General features: G+C 47.2%; 1 protein-coding gene and 2 non-coding genes across 4 annotated transcripts; 1 reads left to right on the top strand and 2 right to left on the bottom strand.

Annotated features, from left to right (window-relative positions):
- Nucleotides 1–2,101: 2,101 nt before the first annotated feature.
- Nucleotides 2,102–2,173, bottom strand: TRNAC-GCA (transfer RNA cysteine (anticodon GCA)). The gene has a single exon. It is a non-coding gene; the product is annotated as a tRNA-Cys (tRNA).
- Nucleotides 2,174–3,242: 1,069 nt separating this feature from the next.
- Nucleotides 3,243–3,314, bottom strand: TRNAC-GCA (transfer RNA cysteine (anticodon GCA)). Its single transcript has one exon. It is a non-coding gene; the product is annotated as a tRNA-Cys (tRNA).
- A 2,500-nt stretch (nucleotides 3,315–5,814) lies between these two features.
- LOC128628375 (zinc finger protein 786-like) lies at nucleotides 5,815–17,940 on the top strand. 2 transcript variants are annotated; one of them, XM_053671947.1, is made up of 5 exons: nucleotides 5,815–5,933; nucleotides 7,321–7,450; nucleotides 11,347–11,473; nucleotides 13,965–14,117; nucleotides 14,877–17,940. In XM_053671947.1, exons 2-5 carry the CDS (start codon nucleotides 7,448–7,450, stop codon nucleotides 16,646–16,648), a joined length of 2,055 nt encoding a protein of 684 aa, XP_053527922.1. In that variant the 5' UTR covers nucleotides 5,815–5,933; nucleotides 7,321–7,447; the 3' UTR covers nucleotides 16,649–17,940. The 2 variants fall into 2 exon arrangements, with proteins under 2 accessions (XP_053527922.1, XP_053527921.1); XM_053671946.1 differs by lacking the exon at nucleotides 7,321–7,450.
- The last annotated feature ends 1,477 nt before the right edge of the window (nucleotides 17,941–19,417 follow it).

The raw sequence follows: 19,417 nt of genomic DNA, 5'->3' as shown, positions 1-19,417 counted from the left end.
CCTGCTCATTTCTACTTTTAGGCCCATTTCACATGTGGCAAAACTGAGGCTGAGAATGTTAAACAGCTACCCCAAAGTTGCTCTGACAGGACCCAGAATTTTAACTCCTGCATTATGTCCTCCAAGTCCACAGACTTGACCACTGCGCTCTGCCAAAAATCTGCAGGAACTAGAGACAGGACCCTCCCGCCTCCCAAAGTGGCCTCAGGAATCACAGAAAAGCCAAACAGTCCCCTAAGTTTTAAACAGTTGCTCCAATAAACCATTTCTTTGAAACTTTTAGACAAAAAAAAAAAATTCAGATAAGATAGTTGGATGAGTTTTTACCTAGTTAGAGAAATAATAACTATTTTACATAAAGATCTTCCTGAGAGGAGAAAAGATGAGCACATCTGAAAGCCCCTTTTGCGAGGCCTTGAGCCCCAACCCCAACCTCGATACCAAAACCCAGCAGGTACAGGGGGAAAAAAATGTAAAGGCCAATTCCACTAAAAAAATTAAATAAAATACGATGTTACTGAATCCACAGATATACAAACATGATAGCACTTCATGACTGAGTGGGATTTACATCCGGAATGCAAAGCGTGTTTAATTTTACAAAAAGCAACAAAAGTAATTCACCCCGTTAAGAAAGTAAAAGAGAACGATTGTGTGGGTATCTCAACAGATGCCAAAAAGGGGGTTTCAGCAAAATTCCACGATAAAAACGGTTTTGCAAGCCAGAAACAGAAACATCCTTAATTTGATCAGGGCCGTTTACGAAATGGATAGTCCGCAGCACGGATGTAACCGAGCCATGTTGAAATGTTTTCATTTGAAATCAGAATGAGACGAGATGGTCAGTGTCCACCTGTTTATTCCACACTGTACTGGAGGTCCTCGTCAGCACAATCAGGAAAGGAAAAGACATACAAATATACAAGGATTTGGATAAAATGAAAGAAAACATTTGCATTTTTGAAGATGATAGGAGCCTCTCTGTAGGAAATTTAAACAATCAACAAATAAATTGCTAGACTTAACGAGTGCTTAGCAAGACTACTAGCACAGACCTCACATTCCCTTCCCCCCTTTAACTTGGCAAAATCACAACCTTTATTTATTTGTTTGTTTGTTTGTTTGTTTATTTTCCAAGGATAAGAACAAGTTTGTTTAACAACTTACAACGGCAATAGAAGTCAGCCAGCTGGGCTGTGTCTGCTCAGGAAACAGTTTACAGAAATGGAAGAAGGGCCCTCGGAACTTCAGAGAAAGAAAGGCAAAGGGGATGTACCAGGGCGGAAGAGGAAGGGGCTGGGAAGGCAGACGTGTGCTTCCGAGAGGGGGCACGCCAACACCATGACCTTCAAAATGATATCATGAAAAGTATTGCATGCAAGTTAGAAAATCTAAATATCTTTGTCTTTCTCCAAAATGACATAAACACCTAAACTCTTCTACCCCATTCCTTATATGTTGTTAACCATTACTTTAGTTCTGTCTTAAAAAGAAAACCTTATAATGAGACATTGATATTGTGTTGTATGATCAGGGATTTTAGATTTACTTACGTATCTTACAATTTCCTTGTTCCACTTTCCTTCTTGTAACTCAGCCCTCCCATCTGGGGTCGTTTTTCTTTTTTCAAAAGTATATATTTAAAATTCTCTTTAGTGAGAGTCTGTTGGTGGTGAGCGCTCAGCTTTGTCTGTCCCTGAAGAACAGTTTAGCTGGGAATAGAATTCAGAGCTGACTCTTGTTTCTTCTCAACACACCCGGTGCAGCATTGCGCCACCTCTGGCTTCCTGGGCAACTGCTGACAAGCCGACCAGCAGTCCAGCTCTTGTTCCTCTACAGGGGATCTCAGATTTCTCTCTGGCTACAGTGAAGGCCAGGTCCGCAGCCTCAGCCAGGAGATCACATTCACACTGGAGAGCAGAGGACCAGGCCAGGGGACAGTGGGAAGATCAGAGGACTTGGACAGACACATCACCTGAGCAGAGCAGCCCTACTGGTGGGTGGGACGGGTTCCCCTGCTTCTTCACCATTTGCAGGAGGACTCAGAGACCAGATTCAGCAAGAGGAGAGAAAAATGAAACTCCTTTGAGACTAAAATGCTAGGGGGCACCCAGATTTGAACTGGGGACCTCTTGATCTGCAGTCAAATGCTCTACCCCTGAGCTATACCCCCTGCCATACCAGTGGGGCCCGATGAGCACCTTTTGCTTGTACAGCCACACCCAGAGCTCCTGCCCCAGATGCCCCTTCCATGTGGCTCGGCTCAGTTGCCAGACCTGCTTTACTGCTAACTCATCCCCCCACTTTGAAGAAGCCACAGGTTGCCTCCTCCCACAGCTCCACAGCCTCTCCACTCTCAGGCCCTGGAGCGGGGCAGTCACCTGGAGAGCAGCCGTGACAGCTGGAAGGACCAACAGTCACATCTGTGTAGTGGGTTTGTGCTGAGCACCTGAGAACAGACTCCAAGTCCCTGTGGCCAGACCCAGCCTGGAGCCCCTCAAAGATGGGACTCCCAATATGCCAAGGTTGTACCAAGGTTGTATGTTCAATCCCCAAGGGTGTATGCAAGAATCAACCAGTGAATGCATTGCTAGTTCAAGAACAAATTGATCTCTCTCTCCCTTCCTGTCTCTATCTGAAGTAGTGGGATTGGTTAACATGAAATATTATGGGTCTTTACTCCAACGTGATGGGTGTCCTAGGAAGAGAAGAGACTCAGGCTGAAGACAGAGGCAGAGCCTGGGTGATGCATCTACGAGCCAAGGAAGGCCCGGGGTCACCAACAAACACCAGAAGCTGGAGGGAGGCCAGGAAGGGGCCTCCTCTAGCTCCTTTGGAGAGAGCCCGGCCCCCCTGACACCTCCATTTCAGACGCTGGCATCCAGGACTGTGAGACACTACATTCCTGTTGTTTATGTCACCTGCGGTAGTTTGTTGCAGAAGCTACAGGACATGCTCGTTAGTGATAATCTGCATCACCTCCTGTTGGAAGAACTGGCTCAGGTTTTGTGTCTGGACTGGACCATGGGTGGTACTGAAGTTGGTCTCATTGGGGTGCCAGGAAACAGACCCTGGAAGGAGGCTTTGGGGATGGATTTGGGCTTGTCCTTGGCCTTCTCGGCTGTGCCCAGTGCCTGACTGGGTCCTGAATCAGAAGAGATGCCATAAAGGGGGGACTAGAGTGCCTTCTCCATTGAAGTGACTTTGTCAGTTCAGCTCCAGGAGGAAAAAGAGACTCTCCGAGGGGGCACCCGGATTTGAACCGGGGACCTCTTGATCTGCAGTCAAATGCTCTACCCCTGAGCTATACCCCCTCTTATTAACAGTGGTGTATAATTAATACACTTTACACTTCCACTCACACACTGGCTGTTGATTCTGACTCAGCAGAGTTGCTAGTCCTGCTCAACTCTACTTGTAACTCTTAGGCCATAATTATTCTTTTTCCAGAACGGCACCCTCTCTTCTGAGCACCAGCTAGAAAGGTCACCGAGGGTTCCATCTGGAGCAGCAAAGTCTGTACCTTGCTTGGTGTATCAGGCGGAAGATGAAGCCGAGAGCCGAGTTGCTCATTTCTGAGCGAGGACTAGACTGTTCTTCACCTGCTTATCAGTTGAGGCTACTTTCAAGTTGTCCACAGTGTGGGGCTGAGGTGAGCTCCTCCACCTCCCCTCCGAATCCCCCAGGCCTGGGGAGTATCTCTGGGGGGCAGTGGCAGCTGTTAGGTGGGCCTGCAGATATGTTGGCTCTGCCTGAGGCAGGGTGAAGAATTCACAGAACCCTGGCTTCAGACACATGGGCCAGGCGCATAGTAGGCAGGGTGTGACACCTCCTTCAAAAAGGTTCCAAATAATCCCGGCATGAGAGTCATCTGCCCTCTGTAATCGCCATGGGCAAGGTCTGCCAGTAGCAGAAAGAACGTTTGATTCTGTTCTGCTATTTCATCCACTGATGTGTCATCCAAGATCATGGTCAATTCCTTCATTACATTCTGAACTCGCAGCCTCTGAACAAATGTAACAGACGGAACTGTTTCCCCCAAACACCTCAGTGTGCTTTCCATTATCTGGCTGCCTTGTTTGATGGGAGTTTTCCGTTTTCTCTCATTGTGAATTTTCATTTTCTCTCAGATGGTAAGAGGGCAACTGTGTCTGGGGGGAATTTCTCTACATCGCTCAGAATAAATGTCGTTTACCATCAGATTTCTTAAATGATGGCCACGTAGGTGTTAATTCCTCCTGGATTAATCTGAATCGCCTAAAAATCCGCCATTGTGAGTAACAAGCGGCAGTGTACCCCTAACCCCTCGGCGTGTCCAGCAGTGTATCAATTCCCCAAGAAGCGCCTTAATGTTGGGATCCCTGAGTTAAACACAGAGGGAAAAATGTTGTCAGTCCACAACATTGCTCCCGTTTTTTATTCCATGACCTACTCTTTCAGAAGGCAGTTCTTCAGCTTGTCCCAGAAAACCTTTGTCTGCCTCGTGGACTGTCCATCTTTAACATGATTCCTACAGAAACATAAAGGTTTCCTTCCTTAGGGATCTTCAGGGCCCAAGTAAATGTTCTGTCTTTGTAGCACAACCTGTGGTCAGCTACCCGAGTCAGTCCGCTGGGATTAAGGGCGCCCAATGAATGAATGTCGGCGTCTAAACCGCAAGCAGCGGTGCCTCCTCTGGGTGGTGTGTTTCTGCAGGTGCAAGCCTCTGGCCGAGTCGATGGTGCCTTTGTGCAAAGGAAATGACACTCTGCTGTGGCCTGTGCCACGGTGTATGGGCCAGATGTCCTGTAACCTCAGGACAGCTCTGCCTTTGCCTGGATACATGGTAAAAACGCAGACCAGGCGGACCCTCCCCAGAGGTAGTGAGTGACAGCTTTCCCAGGTGATTTCGTGCAAACTGAAGTTTGCAGAACATTTGATGTAGCGAGTAGAGAGGCTGGAGGGGGGAAACTATTTCTGTAACAGTGACTGGGAGTTACATGAAAAAATTAGAGCACTTACATTGTCAGAATTATGGGCAGCTTTTACTTGTCTTAAATTTGCTTCATTTTATGTATCTGTAATTTTTACTTTTTAAAGGTTTTAGTTATTTTTAGGTTGGAAGGGAGGGAGAAAGTGGGAAGCATCAATGTGTGGTTGCCTCTCATGTGCCCCCTACTGGGGACCTGGCCTGCAACCCAGGCATGTGCCCTGACTAGAAAACGAACCAGTGACCCTTTGATTCACAGGCTGGCACTGAATCCACTGAGCCACACCAGCCAGGGCTGTGTATATCTGTAATTTAAAAAGATTTTACTTATTTTAAAAGAGGGCAAGGGTAGGAGAGAAACACTGATGCCAATTGGTTGCCTCTTGTACATGCCTCAACAGGGGTACCGAACCCCTTACCCAGGCATGTGCCCTGGCCGGGAATCAAACCCCTGACCTGAAGGGATGATGCTTTGTGGGATGATGCCCAACCAGCTGAGCCACACCAGTCAGGGCTGTAAACCCCTGCCTCTATGTCTCCATCTCTGAAGCGTCCCCGTCCCTGTCCCCTCTCCATCCATTTCCAGCTGACTCTGCATTGCTGCCTCGGTCTTTGTCCCCCTCCAACTCTTTCAACTCGCCTCTGTCTGTATGCTACCCTTGAGCCCCCAAGAGAGTGAAGGGGTCCGTTTCCCGCGGTGGCTGCTAACCTGGCAGCGGGAGGGGCGCCGGTGCAGGTACTCACAACGCGTGCGGCGTTCGCTCCTCCGGGCCGCGGGGGGCGCTGTGGTGGACGGGGCGTGGCCTGGCCGCGATTCCCAGCGTGCACTGGGGCGGGGCCTGCGCGTGGAGGCGGAGCGGGAGGCGGTGGCTGGTGGCCGCCGTGTTGGTTTTGGGTGGTGGTTTTGTTGCTCGGCCGTGGGGGCCGGGCGGAATCACGAAGGGCCATGGCTGCGCCGGATTCGGTAAGAGGGATGTCTTGAGGGGACGCCCAGGAGCAGGGCGGGCCTTCGGTGTCCAGTTTGGCGGGCCGGCGGCGGGCACGTGGGGCGCCGTCTGGGGTCCCCCTAGACTTGGGTTGTGGGGTCCGACTCTGGACGGAGCTGGTGATCGCCGCTCGTGGCGGTGGTCCGTGGCCAAACATCTGAACGAAGCCGAGCGTGGACTTGGCCGAACCTGGGCCGGGGGCTCCCGGGCGCGCAGCGGGCGGACAAGGAAAAGGACGGAAGGAAGAGTGGGGCCGGCAACGTGTGTTACACAGTTCAGCCAGCTTTCGTTGTTGAATTCAGAGCTAGTGTTTGGAAAGATTTAAGATTCTGCCCGGTTGAAGCGATGCTTGGCAGCGGCTTAAATGCCAGCATTCAGCCGCTAACGTGTCAGAGTTTGTGTTGAGTGTCCGAAGGAAGGATGGCGAGGGTACGTTGGAAGGAGTAGAAGTGGACATAAAAACTGGAGTACATATTATTTCATTAGCATTTTGTTGAAACCGTGGTTTAGAGGGAGTGGCCATTATTTGTATGATGTTATCCTGTATAAACTTCATGTTGAGCGTTTAGGCGCAGTCCTAAACGAATTCATGAGGTCGTTGATTTTAAACTACTGTTCATCTCAACAAAAGACATAATTCCTTGGATTAAGTATAGAAAATATAATGCAGTACATTAATAGATGAAATGATAGATAAATGGGAGCTATACCGCTTTTTCCATTTGGTGGGGGAGGAACACATTGAGGTAATCACTACTGTGTACCATTAATAAGTTGCATTTTATATATATTAAAAGTCCAAACATAAACAAGTGAAACTTCTTTTGGAAGAAAATGTAGAATAACCTCAGTGTAGAAAAAGATTTCATAAAACACAGAAATCAAAGTAACTTAAGAAAAGGTTGATATATTCACATCAAAATTACAAAAATGATGTCTAGTATAAAACAGCATAAATAAAGTTAAAAATTTAGACACACTCGGAAAAAGCATTTGCAATCTAATGTAGTTAACACTCAATGTACAAATTATATAAAGAAACCCTAGAAATGAAGACAGGTGACCTAGTAAAAATACATTCAGAGGATATGAACAGGCAATTCACAGAGCTGAAAACGGTGAGTGGACAATGGTTAAAAATTGTGACATTCAGACAATGGAACCCTATAGAAAATGACAATAAATCTGTTCTCTATCAAAAAGGGCAGATCTCAAAATATTGAATGGAAAATCCAAGTTGTAATATGATTATTTTTCTATAATAGACAAAGCCCTAGTATTATTTATAGATATGTATGCATATTAAAAATGAAAAGCATGGACTGAAGAGTTACCACATTCATTATACTCCTCTGTCCTCCGTAGGGAAGAAGCTAGGACTTGAGGGTGAGAACAAGATGGAAGAGGGGACCAAGAGGACTTGAACTTCATGTGTCACATTCTGATTTATTAAAAGGAAATTTGATGAAAAAATGTTAAATTTATAAAATCCATGGTAAATACAAGGATGTTTGTTATAATGTTCTGTTATTTTTCTGGATTTTTAAACTTCTGAAAATTGAAGTCATAAACAATGAAGGCTTTTTGAACATTTTTGAAAGACATTTGTTTAAAAGTAAGGAATTGGCCCTGGCTGGTGTGGCTCAGTGGACTGAGCACCAGATTACAAAGCAAAGGGTTCCCAGTTCAAATTCCCAGTCAGGTCACGTGCCTGGGTTGCAGGGCAGGTCCCCAGATGGGGGTGTGTGAAGAAAGGCAAGTACACACTAATGTTTCCTTCTCCCTCTCTTCCCCTCTCTCTAAAAATAAATGAATAAAGTCTTTTTTAAAGGTTGTAAAAAAATAATAAACAAAAGTAAGGGATTGCCCTGGCTGTTGTGGATTAGCCTGCAGACTGAAGGGTCACTTTTTCTATTCGCAGTCAGAGCATAGCCAGGTCCCCAGTTTGGGGCTTGAGAGAGTCACTTGATTGATGTTTCTCTCACACATCATGTTTTCTTTCCTGTCTTTCTCCCTCCCTTCCCCTCTCTCTAAAAATAAATTTAAAAAATTTTTTAAATTATTTATTTATTTATCTTTAGAGGGGAAGGGAAGGAGAGAGGGAAAGAAATATCCATGTATGGTTGCCTCTCAGGTGTCCTCCACTGAGAACTGGCCCACAACCCAGGCATGTGTCCTGACTGGGAATCAAACCGCAATCCTCTGGTTCACAGGCCTGCGCTCAATCCACTGAGCTACACCAGCCAGGGCCTAAAAAAAATTTTTTTAATAAGGAATTTACAGAGGAGGATAATTATATTTAACAGAGATAAAGACAGGCATTTGATTCTGCTACAATACATCATGCAATTCTAAAAATCACAATGCCAGGCAAAACCATGCAATAAAAACCGTAGCTTATGGGAGAAATGGTGTAGGACACACAACACTCAAAACACTTGTCAGGGCACATGCAGCAATCTACCAGTGGACGCACGAATGGGTGCAGTGACAAACTGATGTTTTTCTGTCTCTAAAATCAATAATATAGAAAAAAGTTTGTCAGCTACATGTTAAAAAGAAATGATAGGAGCCTTGGCCAGGTAGTGTTGGCATATGTAAGAATTAACCAACAAATGCATCCATAAGTGGAACAACAAATCGATATTTCTCTCTCTCCTCCCCCTTTTCCTTCTCTAAAATAAATTTACTTTTTTTTCTAAAGACCAAAAAATAAAGGATGGGAACTTAATAGAACAGCTGTTTTATGCATGTTAAGTGATTGAGAAATAATGTCTTTAGACCTACCTGAAATTTGCTGTGAAAGTGGGTGTAAGAAGGAGGGGGCTTGTGAGTTATGGTGAAGTCGTGGAAGGAAGAGTATCTGAAATCAGCAGGTTACAACACCAGGTGTGGGAAGGTGGGGCTCATCATACAGGGTCAGACAGGCACTGCAAGGTGTTCACGTGTGCATTTTGGATATTCCTACTCAGTTCTCACAGTAGCAACTAAAACTCTAAAATTGCTAGGAATGAACCAATCAATCATTCTATAATATCTATATGAAGAAAACTATAAACTTTATTAAAGTGCATGAAATATGTAGGTAAATCAAAGACATAGCAGGTTTCTGGGAGGGAAGAGCCCATGTTTTAGAGATCCAGTTCTCCCCAAATTAATCCATATACTCAGTGTATTCCTATCAAGGTCCCAATAGAATCTGTGTTAAGTCTGGCAAACTATTTCTTCTGTTTATGTAGAAGAGAAAATGGACAAGAGAAGTCAAGACAACTTTCTGTAAAAAATGATGGAGGTGGTGGTAGATGGCCATGCCCTTTTAAATAGCAAAATATTTGCTAAAACTAAGAAACGGTGCAGTAATGGAGCAAGAATAGGCAGATTTGCCAGTGGAACAAAAATGTACCCAAATATAAATGGAAAACTAGGTTATAAAAAATGATCCCAAATCAATGGTAAAAGAACAGACTAGTCAGTATATTTTATGTCTGTCGAATAATCATTTTGGAAAAAGAATTGTGTCCCTTTTTGTTATGAGAAATAAGTTTCATATGAGAAAAGTTCTTGTTCTGATAAAGCTATAAAAATGTTATGTAGAATTCAGAATATCGTTTATAATTCTAGAATAGACCAAGGCTTCCAAATCCGGACACTAAATCTTGAAGCTGCACAGGAGGTACTAACAAGTATGATAATATACGAAAAAAGCAGTGTACTTTGAGAAAAGATGGAAAACATTATTTTACTGGAGAATTATGATTGTACCCCACCAAAAATTTAGTGCTGTTGGGATTGACAAACACATGTGCTACATTAATTGTGTACAAAGCAAGTTTACAAAAATCACTGCTTTTTCAATCCTAGAAGTGATTGAGGGACGGATGTGGTTCCCTCTGCAGTTGTTGGAAAAATCACAGAATGCCAGTAATGAAGTTAGTAAAACAGATTCAGTACATTTATGAGGAAAATTCTTAAGTTTATTAAAGACTATCAAGCAAGGCCAAATGAAGGGAGTGGTAGAACATGTTCCTAGATGAGATCAATCTTTCCTAAATGCATATATAATTTAGTGCAATTCAAACAGTACCAATATGCTTTTTAAAAGACATTATTTTGGAGTTAATAAGGAAGAATAAATATTCCAGGAGCTCACAACAGTAGCTTGGTAAAGAAAGCGGGAGGGAGGATTCGCCCCCCAGGATTACGGCATTGCATAGGTATTGGAATCAGGTACGTGTGATGATTTAACAGAATCTGTAGATTCACATACATGGAAATCAAGTGCAGTTGACCCTTGAACAGCACAGGTTTAAACCCCATAGTCCACTTCTACTCATATATTTTATTCAGTAAATACACAATTGGCTTTCTGTATCCCTGGGTTTTACATCTATGGATTCAATTAACTGCAGTGAAAAGCAGTATTTTCGATCTTCAGTTGGGCATCTGCAGGTGGAGGCGGCCGGCTTATGCCTTGTTCTGCGCCATTTTATATAAAGGATTTGAGCGTGTGCGGATTTCGGTATCCTTGAGGGGTCTTGGGACCAACCCCTCATGGATACTGAGGGATGACTGAAGTTTTGGGGGAGTCAAAAGTTACGCATAGTTTTTCCGCTGCTTTGGGGCTGGGTGTTTCAAGGTGAACTGTACATGCAGAGGCTGAAGGCTGGTATTTCAGTCCGCAGAGAGAGTGGTGGATTTACTAGTAGTGCCGTGTGATCGGCTCTCCATGTGGATGTCAATAAAGGTGCCAATCGCATCTATACAACTAAACTGCCAATCTAAGTGTTAAAAAATTAGAACGTTTGTATAAACTTTTGATGGGCAGGAAAGAAAAAGCTGGAAACACTATGGAATAGACAGATTTTGAACTAAATGAAAGGGTCAGAATAGCAGAGGATGAGATCAAGTTACAATTGACACACTGGAGAAAGCATCTGCTACTCAGAGTTATTAACCCTAAGACTATGAGAGCAAAGGGTATGGACAGGTATGCACCAAGATATGTAGGACCCCCTCCCCCAAAGAAGTATGAAAAGGATGATGAGCCAACAGATTAATGCATAGTAAAACAATGAAATACAAATTTTTTTACCCATGACATTGGCAAAAACATACTAAGTCTTTAGGACATTCCCGTGCTGGCAGGGGTACAATGACGTGTTTCATCCTATTAGCAAAGGTGAACGTGCTGGATCCTTTTCGGAACGTGGAAGGGGCTGTGGTCAACACCAGCACCACCTACCTGGGGCAGAGGAGGAGCCGCTCCCCAGGGCAAAGCTGCCACACAGGCGAAAAGCGGCGTCCACTCCCAGAGTCTTCTAAATGATGAGAAGGAGCTGGAGTCACTTTGACGCAGTCATGACTGTGTGTGCGTTATGCATTTCCTTTCAGCTCCCTCTGACCTTTGAGGATGTTGCCATTTACTTCTCGGAGCAAGAATGGCAGAGACTAGAGGCCTGGCAGAAGGAGCTTTACAAGCATGTGATGAGAGCCATTTATGAGATCCTGGCTTCCCTAGGTAAGCAGTGGTCAGCGTGGTGGGTAAGTCTGCACCTGGGTCCTGGAAAAGGGCTCAGTCACTGGATGTTCCTACCTGTCAGGTAGCCAGAATTCTCAGAAATTAACTCCACGAGGCACTTTCACCCCGAATTCTTCTGTTGATACTTCCATCAGCACTGCTACTCCTTACGCAAGGGTGGACATTGTTATGTGACAATACTGGAGACAGCATGGAATGTGAGGTGGTTAGGGGTGACCGGAGAAGTGCGTCCCAGGGCACATGGTCACTGCACGCTGTCAGGTTCCAGGACTGTCCGCTCGGGCGCATGCCTGGTAGCTCATACCCAGGAGGTGCCTGCATCCTCCAGCCTCGGGTGTCTGAGTCTCTCAGCTTTTCGGGCCATGTCCCTGTGCCTCCAAAGAGCTCGCGGTCCTTTCCCTGCAGGCAGATCTTGGCACTGCTGTCCCCTGGGCTGTCTGTGCCCTGTTGTGGGAGTGGGTGTTCTTTTTAGTCTTGCTGCTGACAGGGTCTTTTGTGTTTCTTTTTATTATCAATCTAAAAAAAACAGGCCTTTCAGAAAAGCATCAGATGATACCACTCTCTTGCTGAATGAATGCTTACCCCCTCACTCAGTTCGTTCCCCAAAGGCAACCACGTTTAACCATTTCTATTCTAGTTTTCACTGCTTTTGTCTCCGGTCCACGTTAACTGTCATGCTTACACTTCTCTCTCTTGATTTTTCACATTTAAGCTTCATTAACGAACTCATTACTATGCGAAGTGGGGCATTATGTCACTTAGGCTGCCATTCTTCTGTCTGTTTTTTCCCTTTCTCCCCAGATTCTGACCATTTTTTTCATGCCTTTATAACTTGAACGATGAACTTCTAGATTATGGGCCTTCAACTTGACATCACATCACCTGGCTCCTTCAGTGTGTGAAGATAGGGAAGCTAGTTCTCCTGTACCTCCTTCCCCCTCTCCTGCCAGTTCCCGACTGCCATACTGTTTCCTCTACATGGCAAGGTTTCTGACATTTATATTTTGTTTCGTTAGCATAATTTTTCCAGGTTCTATCTGTAGAGTGTTCCTGAAACACATCATCTAAGACATTACATTACTGTATTTTCATTATTACTGAAGAACCAGTGGTTGAGTTGACAGAGCAGTAAATGTCATCTCATGTCATCAACCATGTGCCCCTCAAATAGAATGCCCCAAGCATCAAGATCAAGTGTGTGCGCAGTGGCGCGCCCTCGTGGTTGCGTCTGCGCTTCCTCAGTGGGTCGTCGTGCTGAGTGTCTTCTTTTACCTTCTTCTGAGAAATGTCTATTCAGATACTTTGCCCACTTTTACGTTGGGCTCTTTGTCTTTTTACTGTCGAATTAGATGTGTTCTCTTCTTGTTTTGCATACTGGGCCCTTATCAGATACATGATTCGCGCCTATTTTTTCCATTCTGTGGGTTTCCTGGTGTCCTTAGAAGCACAGAAGCTTTCGATTTCCATGAAGTCGAATTTATTTGTTCTTTTATTGCTTGAGCTTGTGATGCTGTATCAAAGAAACAGATGCCTAATCCCGAGTCACAGAGCCACTCCCCTGTTTCCTTCTAGGAGTTTTCTAGTTTAAGCCCTTACATTGAGGCCTTTGACCTCTTTTGAGATAGTCGTTTTATAGGGTGGGAGGTGGGAACCCACTTTTGCATATTGTTATCCGATTGGCCCAACCCTGTTTGTTCAAAAAGCTATTTTTGCCCTATTGGATTCTCCTGGCAGCCTTTTGGAAGATCAGTTGCCCATAAATGTCCATTTATTTCTAGATTCTGAATTCTCTATTTTCTCAATCTGTGTGTCTGTTTTTGTGTCACGACCACACTGTTTTGATTCCTGTTGCTTTTAGGATCAGTTTGTCAATTTCTACCCTCCCCCTAGCCCCCCCATTCCCACCAAAAAAAAGTAGATTGGATTTGGGGAATATTGTCGTCTTAACAACCAGCTCTTCAATTTATGAACATGGGTATCTTTCCATTTATTTAGGATTTAATTTTTTTTCAACAATATTTTACTTGTACAGGTCTTGCATTTTTTATTAAATTTATTTCCAAGGATTTTACTCTTTCTGATGTTATGTAAATGAATATTGTTTTGTTTATATTTGGAAAAATACTTTTATTTATTTAAAACTATTTTTTTAAGATTTTATTTATTTTTAAAGAGAATGGAAGGAAGGGAACTTTAGGAAAGAGAGAGAGAACAGCAATGCGTGGTTGCATCTCACAAGCCTGGCCCGCAACCCAGGCAGGCGCCCTGAGTGGGAACTGAACCGGCAACCCTTTGGTTCTCAGGCCAGTGCTCAATCCACAGAGCCACACCAGCCAGGGCTATAATCTGGTTTTTCACACCTTTTCTCATACACTGTCCTGAGTTAATTTTAAGAAATTGAAAAACTGCTCAGTATGCCTTAAATGTCTCACTCGAGGAAACCAAGTTCCCATTTGGCTTCTCTGTGCAGATGGCGGACTTCCCAAACCAGAACTGATATCCCGGATTGAACAGGGGACAGAGCTCTTCAGGAAGTTAGGAGAACCACAGAAATCAGGAACCATAACTTGCAACCCTGCTGATCTGCATTTTGGCGCAGTTGTTGAGGGGCAGCAGTTCTGGGGTAAGTAGGAAGAAGTCAGCCCTGTCCTTAACTGAGATTCAGGTTTCTCAGTTCTCATTCTCCGAGCTGGTCTCCTCCTTCGGCTGGGCTGAGGCTTGCTGTCTGCTGTGTTCTAGAGGAAGGCAGTTGTGGCTAGCGGTTAGGGGCGTGGGTTCTGGAAGGAGAGTGTGATGAGAGAGGAACGAGACGAGGCCTTGCTGCCCGGCTTGGGGACCGCTCGTGGGTCCCACAGAGTCTCAGGTCAGTCAGGGCCGCCCAGGAACACCACTGCCGTCCCTCCTAGACTCCGGGGTGCCTGCGCATCACAGCGGGGTGAGCCTGACGGTCCCGGGGCCTGACCGTGGGGAATGTTCACAGAGCGGGTGCAGCACGCCAGGCCCGCGCTGAGCACTCTGCACACGCGAACCCCTGTAATTGGCCCACAGTCTCACCGCCCCGTTTCTGCAGACGGACCTGAAGCCCAGAGCGATTAGCTTGACGGGCGCTGCCATGGAGATGTGGCTTCGAGCCCAGGCAGTCGGCTCCCGAGCTCCGGCCCTCTGCCCGTGGCCGGTCTTCCCCTCCTTTTGGTATTATTCTAAGGAAGTGTGTTCGGCTGAGTTTCAGCAGACCCGCCCCAAATTGCTGGTCACGGGAGAGTGCAGCCCGGTGGAAACGGGTCCGCAGGCCAGCACAGGTCCCTGGTACGGGCCCCCTTACAGGTGCCATAGGCAGTTAGTCATGTCGTAGACAGGAATTCCGACGGATTTTTGGTTTCAGGATCAGGAAGCCAGCAGGCCAGGAGTCCCAGAGAACCCGAACGCCACTTGCAGGTGCAGCCTCTTGAGAGCCCCCGTTGCTCTGAACCCTTATCGGGAAGAAGCAAAGGCATTTCCTTCAGACCCGACCAAGGTGTTGCCCTCGTGAAGCCAGACAGACGCAATCCACGGGCTCTGCTCCCAGCAGTCCACCACTCCAGGGAGCTCCCACAAAGAGATGGAATCTTGAACCCCACAGCTCGGGGTCCCCCAGACCCCCAGGAAGCGCCCTCCAGGGAGGGCACCCCGCCCCCCCAGCCTGTCTGCAGGGAAAGCTTTTGGAAGAAGAACCCCTTAGAGAAGCACCACAGAAGCCGCTCAAGGGACCAGCTGTGTGGGGCCTGGGAGAAGCCGGGCAGACCAGCTGATCCACAGCATCCGTGTAGCACCCCTCGGGGACAGAGGCGCTCCAGATGTCACGAATGTGGAAGGAGCTTCCGCCTGAAGCAGGATTTGCTGGGACATCTGCCCGCACACGCGGGGAGGAGCCCACTGCTGAGTCCTGCCCAGTTCTCCAGGTGCGACAAGTGCTTCCTCCTGAACAACAGCACGCAGGGCCCCCAGGGCCAGGACAGCAGGGCAGAGCCAGGCTCCCACAGAGAGGGCGCTGGGGCCTTCGAGCCCAGCAGTGATCACTCTGGAGAGGGGCCAGGCCCCTGTCCGGCTCGTGAGGAGCACTGCCACCTGACGGAGGGCATGGAGGTCGTCCTGCAGCACTGCCCCTCCAGGGAGAAGCCACTCTCTTGCACAGAATGCGACAAGGGATCCTCTGCCAGGGCCGCGCTTGCCAGCCATGTCCGGGTGCACACAGGAGGAAAGCCCTTCCCGTGCTTGGAGAGTGACAAGAGCTTCCGCCTGAGTGGCCTGCTGAAGGCCCACCAGCGTGGGCACAGTGGGGAGACACCCTTCTCCTGCGGGAAGTGTGGCAAGGGCTTCAGCAAGCAGTGTGAGCTCGCCGAGCACACCCAGGTGCACAGCGGGGAGAAGCCCTTCTGGTGTGGCGAGTGTGGCCGGGACTTCTGCCAGAGGAGACAGTTGGTGAGGCACCAGCGGCTGCACAGCGACGCGAAGCCCTTCCAGTGCCCGGAGTGCGAGCGGAGCTTCCGTCTGAAGAGCTTGCTGAAAGTCCACCGGCTGCAACACAGCGGGGAGAGGCCGTTCTCCTGTGCGGAGTGTGGCAAGGGCTTCACCCACCAGTGCAAGCTCCGGGAGCACCTGCGTGTCCACAGCGGGGAGAGGCCCTTCCAGTGCCCCCAGTGCGACAAGAGCTTCCGCCTGAAGGGCATCCTGAAGGCCCACCAGCGCACCCACAGCGCGGAGAGGCCGTTCCCCTGTGCGGAGTGTGGCAAGGGCTTCACCAGGCAGTCCAAGCTCGTGGAGCACATGCGGACACACACGGGGGAGAAGCCCTTTCAGTGTCCCAAGTGCGACAAGAGTTTCCGCTTGAAGGCACAGCTGCTCAGCCACCAAGGCCTGCACACAGGGGAGAGACCTTTCCACTGCCCCGAGTGTGACAAAAACTTCCGGGAAAGGGGACACATGCTGAGGCACCAGCGCATACACAGGCCCGAGAGGCCCTTTGCCTGTGGCTACTGCGGGAAGGGCTTCATCTATAAGTCGAGGTTGGCTGAGCACGTCCGGGTGCACACAGGATCCTACCGGGCCCCGAGTGGCCCGGACATTCAGAGGCGGGTCAGCCAGCTGTTCGCCATGATGGAGGCCGACTGGAGCTGAGATGCTGCAGGTCCGAAGCCACCAGTGGGTGGCGAGAGCCTGGGGGTCGCCATGGCCCAGCCCCTGCTGCACAGGTTTTAAGCAACGGGGCCCTGTTCTGAGCCAGAATGGAACATGTTGGCCCCGTGAGAAACCACAAAGGGTTTCCCTTTTTAAATCATCACAGTTACATTTGCTGCCTGTGGATAAAAGGACCTGTTTGTTCTTCCTGCCGCCTTAACTGGTAATTTCCCCCTAAATGCTTAGCTAGCTCTGAAATCTGGAGCTCGAATTTAAACCAGAAAACCATCCAGCGGCGGCTGCTACCTGTCAACTCCCCTTCTCTCTTTTCACGGTACGATCCCAAACTGGGGGTTAAGTCCAGTGAATTTGGTTGCAGGCCTAATAGGGCATTAGATTTGGGGTAGACTGATTTATTTGGAAATGGATGATAATAGAAGGAGTTCTCCGAAGCACAGTATATGTGAGTGCTGAAGTTTCCACAGCAGATTCCATCGTGACCATGACTCTTCCCCCATGGAAGAGCTGCTGATTTCAGCAAAATGTTGGCTACTCTGAGTTGCAGACACACAAAACTGAAGGTGCCGAGATGTGTGGGACTAGAATTCAGAGAAGAGTTTGGGAGAGGAGGTGCTGATTCGGGAGTTCCGGAGCAGAGACGCTCCTTGAAGTGGAGTGAGTGGACGAGTTTACATCCGTGGACCGAGCGGCTTAGCAGGCAGCAAAGCCAAGTCCAGGTGAAACAGCCAGGAAGAACAGCCTCGTGTGGGGCGTTTTCAAGCAAATGTTGTAAGCATACACGATACAAGTGGAAATCCAGGAAAATGCTGCATTTGGTAGGTGAGGGTTCTGTGAGCACAGAATGTTTATGCTATAGGGAGAGGGCTGTATTTCACACACAATTCCTGCCTTTCAGAGAGTTCACGTTTCATGTCATAGAGTGGCTGACCTGAAATTCTAAGGGATGGCAGAAAATGAGACTCAGGAAAGTGTAATAGACATTACTATGAAAACTATATCAAAGATGATTTTCTGTGGAACACTAGCTTCAAATGTTATATATGTAATATCCACTGTTGCCCAGGGGATTCAGCGCTGGCCTGTGAACCAAACTTTTCACCGAAAAATGGAGGTCGCTGGTTCAAGTCTCAGTTGGGGCATATGCCTGACTTGCAGGCCAGGTCCCCAGTAGGGGGCGTGTGAGAGGCAACCACCCATTGATGTTTCTCTCCCTCTCTGTCTCCCTCCTTTCCCCTTTCTTCTGAAAATAAAATCTTAAAAGGTTCTTTAAAGGGTATTCAGAAAAATGAGAGAAAGCACTGTTATTATAAATAATAACAATATTATGAAAAGGGAAATATCTAGAGATACAAGTTCTAGGAAGATAAAAGAAAAAGTAATTGCTAAAATGAAACACCTTATACTGGGATTAAAGAAATCTCCCAGGATACAGAACCCAAGGTCCAGCGGGTAGAAGGTAAGGAAGGCAGTGGGAGAAAATGAGTTGTACAAATACCAGCCTTTTGCCCATTTTTCTGTAGGATTTTGGTCCTTTTATTTCTTTCAGTTGGTAAAAGTTATATATTAATGGTAAGTGCATATATGCTGTAAACGTAGGAGGAAGAGAGTTGGGAGAAACGGCAAGCAAATGGAGGAGGAAAAGTACACCAAAAAGTTCCTTTAGAAATTTGGAACTATAGGGGCAGAAAGATTTTTTCCCACTCTAGTGTGACATGTGAGGGTGTAGGTGCAGCAGTCACAGGACAAGAAGCTGCTCCCAAAAGGAGAAAAGAAAGGAATTACAGTCCATTCCCCAAACAGTACACGTTCCAGTTGACCAGGGGCTGCCTTCATCGGGAGCGGTGGGAGAGTCAGGTATCGACGCCTCAATAACAAATTTTACTAACTAACCTTCCCCCACCATTAGTTTACCTTTCTGTTTGCCTCCTTTACTGCCCATCCCACCCCTCCCAGTTCCTCATAGTTGCTAGGGGAGTTGCCTTGAGGCTGATGTAGCCAAAACTTGCCCGAAACAGTGAACACCCACCATCCTAAGCAGGTGGCTGGCGGGAGGTGGTTGAGTAGTGAACTGGCATATACACACACAATTTCGAGTTGAGAACGGACAGTCTGGAGTAGCAAACATTGAGGTGGGAGAATACAGTATTACGCATGACCCGAATCCCTGACTTACATGGCGATCAATTTTAGATTCAACCTTGTGTCAACCAGAAAAGGAAGAGTCAGCCCGGTTAGTGTGTCCTAGCTGCGTTAATAACAGTTTTCAGAGCTCCAGAGAGCCCGGGAAGACTTGGGAGGTTGTTTGGTGCTCCTGCAGGCAGGTGGCGCTGTAGAAGCCAATTCCCCGCTCAGGGAAGGGAAGCACCTGTTCAAACTGACCTACAAACATAACCTAATCAGAATAGGGTGTTCCCTACTCTGCCCTTCAGTAGGGTGTCAGCCTTCTCGAGCTTGGGTTTCCTTACCTGTAACAATACAGCAGTACCTACGGCTTATTTGTCCCCCACTGGTGCCAGACGTCATATTCATAAGGATAATCACAGCCCTGGCTGGGTAGGTCAGCTGGTGGAGTGTCGTACCCACATGCCAGCGTTTCCAGTTCCATCCCTGGTCTGGGCACATACAAGTATCAGCCAATGAGTGCATGGGTGGGTGGAACAGCAGATCAGTGTTTCTCTCTCTCTGTCTAAAATCAATCAATAAAAAATGAGAATAATTATGACTTAAAGAAAACCCCTAATCATGTTA

Source organism: Artibeus jamaicensis, unplaced genomic scaffold (assembly GCF_021234435.1).
Source record: "Artibeus jamaicensis isolate MK-2021 breed Jamaican fruit bat unplaced genomic scaffold, CSHL_Jam_final contig_718, whole genome shotgun sequence".
Taxonomy (NCBI): domain Eukaryota; kingdom Metazoa; phylum Chordata; class Mammalia; order Chiroptera; family Phyllostomidae; genus Artibeus; species Artibeus jamaicensis.
Note: the sequence above shows the minus strand (reverse complement) of the source record. Positions and strands in the feature narration are given on the sequence as shown.